Consider the following 2108-nt stretch of genomic DNA (forward strand, 5'->3'; position numbering starts at 1 on the left):
AGTTTCTAATATTAAGTATAATGATAACGAATTGAAAACTATTTTTACGAAAATCTATTTTTATAGAATTTTAAAATATTAAATGTGATAGAAAAATATTTAATAAAACACTCTCTTTATAACTAATATATTAACAATATTTTAATAACAATATAATCATTTGAATAAAATTACTTTATCAATATTTTAATAACAATATTTTAATAACAAAATTGTGTACATAATATAATTTTTTATTTAGGTTTGATGACAATTTTCATTTACTTTATCAATATAATAAGATATAAAAAAATGAAAAAAATACATGATTAAAGAGAGATTTTCCCTGTCAAATTTGCCAAAAGTGTGAATACAAAATATCAAACTCTAGTTAAATATCTTGAGGAAACAAATCCTTAGCATGACATTACTTTTATGATCAAGTTTCAAAAACTCAATCTCAATCATTGTCACAAACTGTGTTTACTCTTGAAGTGGATGATTTTCAACTAAGTCATATAGTTCATATCCAATTCCAAATCCAAGCATTCTTGCCATATCATTTGCCTTTGATTCAGGCTTGGGAATGTTGTGATGCTTCAACCATGAATACACAATAAATACTTTATTCATAACAAACAATTCCAATGCTTCTGGATTAAATACAACCCCCATTTTCATATTCATCTGCAACCATAATATAAATACCAAGTTAGTTACCATCAAATGTGCTTACCCTTTTTTTCTACACAAACTACTACTCATACACAGTCACAAACCTGATGTGGAACTAACATAGCAGCATACCGAGCTAGCTCGCCAGCTCTCCAATCCAACAAAACCGGCAACCATGGATAAGCAGCATCAAGTCTCACAAACCATAGTCTAATATCCGGATACTCCGATAACTCGCGAGGATCGCGAGGATCTGGTCTTGTATAGTTGATGGTAAAGCCAATGGAACGCTCAAGAAACTCTTGCGGTTTCACTGTAGAATCAAGAATCAGAAGATTTATATATATAGCAGTTATTAAAACAGTTTTCAATTTCCATAACTTGCATACCAGATAAGGGATTTTTCATGCCGGTTGCAGCTTGAAAAGGGGACAAGTCAAGACTACTAACAGCATCATTATCAATTACAACATTAAATCTGCCTTCACTTGGAGGCATAGGAGGTTCAACTTTAGATTCATCTGTGAACCAAATCAATGAACTTTAGATTCATATATGATATGAAATAGGTGTAATGAGCATAAGTATTATTATTACCATCGTCAGCAAATAATGAGACATCATCGAAGTTCCCTTGTGGGTTGAAGGCAACAGAAACTGCAACAAATCCACGTTGATGAAAGAAAGGACGAGAAACTGGAAGGGAATGCCATGAAGTTAGAGGTGAATTGGTTTGTTTAGGCAAAGGAGATAGTGGAAACAATGGTTTGAATCTGATAGTTGTAGCCATTATCACAAACAGTTAATACACTTTCATTATTTTATCTATCTACAAATTTCTCATGCCTTATGTTTTTTCAACAATGTTATCGTGTTCTTTGAAATTCTTTTTTTTTTAATAATAATAGCCAATGTTTGGGCCTTTAAGATTGTTATTACGGCCCAACTATGATAGGATTTATATAGGGGTTGCTTTTCCCACCCTACGATGAAGGATCATCCATTGAAAATCCGAAAATACCCTTGTCAAATTTTAGAAGTGCATATTTAGAGGCACCTTAATTACACATCAATATTTTTTAATTGAGTCATCTCCGAATATGTATCTTCATATATTTTATAAGATGAGTCCGTTACTCATATCTGGACTAATCCTTGAAAGTATTTTGAGATAATGAAATGGCGGTTTTTATATAGTGGATATCAAATTAATAAATATAAATATTTTATTTAGTATTTAAAATTATTCATTATATTTTTATGATATTAATTTATGTTAAACAACCCTGTAACCAATTAAATTTAGTGGCTTATACTATATTAAATTTTTGTATGTTAAATATCTTATCGCTTTATTCGATACGCATGATTTATGTTTGTGATTTTAATTTAGATTTGTACAAATTACTAAATTTGAAACAATATAAATTAAAGCTAAATTGTTAGAGTATTTA

The 2108-nt window shown here is 29.7% G+C and overlaps 1 protein-coding gene across 1 annotated transcript; it reads right to left on the minus strand.

The window, feature by feature from the left end:
- Positions 1–305: 305 nt before the first annotated feature.
- On the minus strand, positions 306–1528 carry LOC127105921 (protein CHLORORESPIRATORY REDUCTION 6, chloroplastic). Its single transcript, XM_051043140.1, has 4 exons — positions 1252–1528; positions 1044–1175; positions 759–967; positions 306–666 (listed from the first exon to the last, which is right to left on the minus strand). Exons 1-4 carry the CDS (start codon positions 1442–1444, stop codon positions 463–465), a joined length of 738 nt encoding a protein of 245 aa, XP_050899097.1. The 5' UTR covers positions 1445–1528; the 3' UTR covers positions 306–462.
- Positions 1529–2108: the final 580 nt, after the last annotated feature.

Source organism: Lathyrus oleraceus, chromosome 7 (genome assembly GCF_024323335.1).
Source record: "Lathyrus oleraceus cultivar Zhongwan6 chromosome 7, CAAS_Psat_ZW6_1.0, whole genome shotgun sequence".
Lineage (NCBI taxonomy): Eukaryota > Viridiplantae > Streptophyta > Magnoliopsida > Fabales > Fabaceae > Lathyrus > Lathyrus oleraceus.

What these genes read in the sequence shown, in the direction of transcription:
- LOC127105921 (XM_051043140.1), bottom strand. Translation starts at nt 1,444, where the DNA reads ATGGCTACAACTATCAGATTCAAACCATTGTTTCCACTATCTCCTTTG. An exon ending in CTCATTATTTGCTGACGATG is followed by an intron (nt 1,176 to 1,251) that starts GTAATAATAATA and finishes TTTGGTTCACAG; the next exon opens with ATGAATCTAAAGTTGAACCT. An exon ending in CATGAAAAATCCCTTATCTG is followed by an intron (nt 968 to 1,043) that starts GTATGCAAGTTA and finishes TTGATTCTACAG; the next exon opens with TGAAACCGCAAGAGTTTCTT.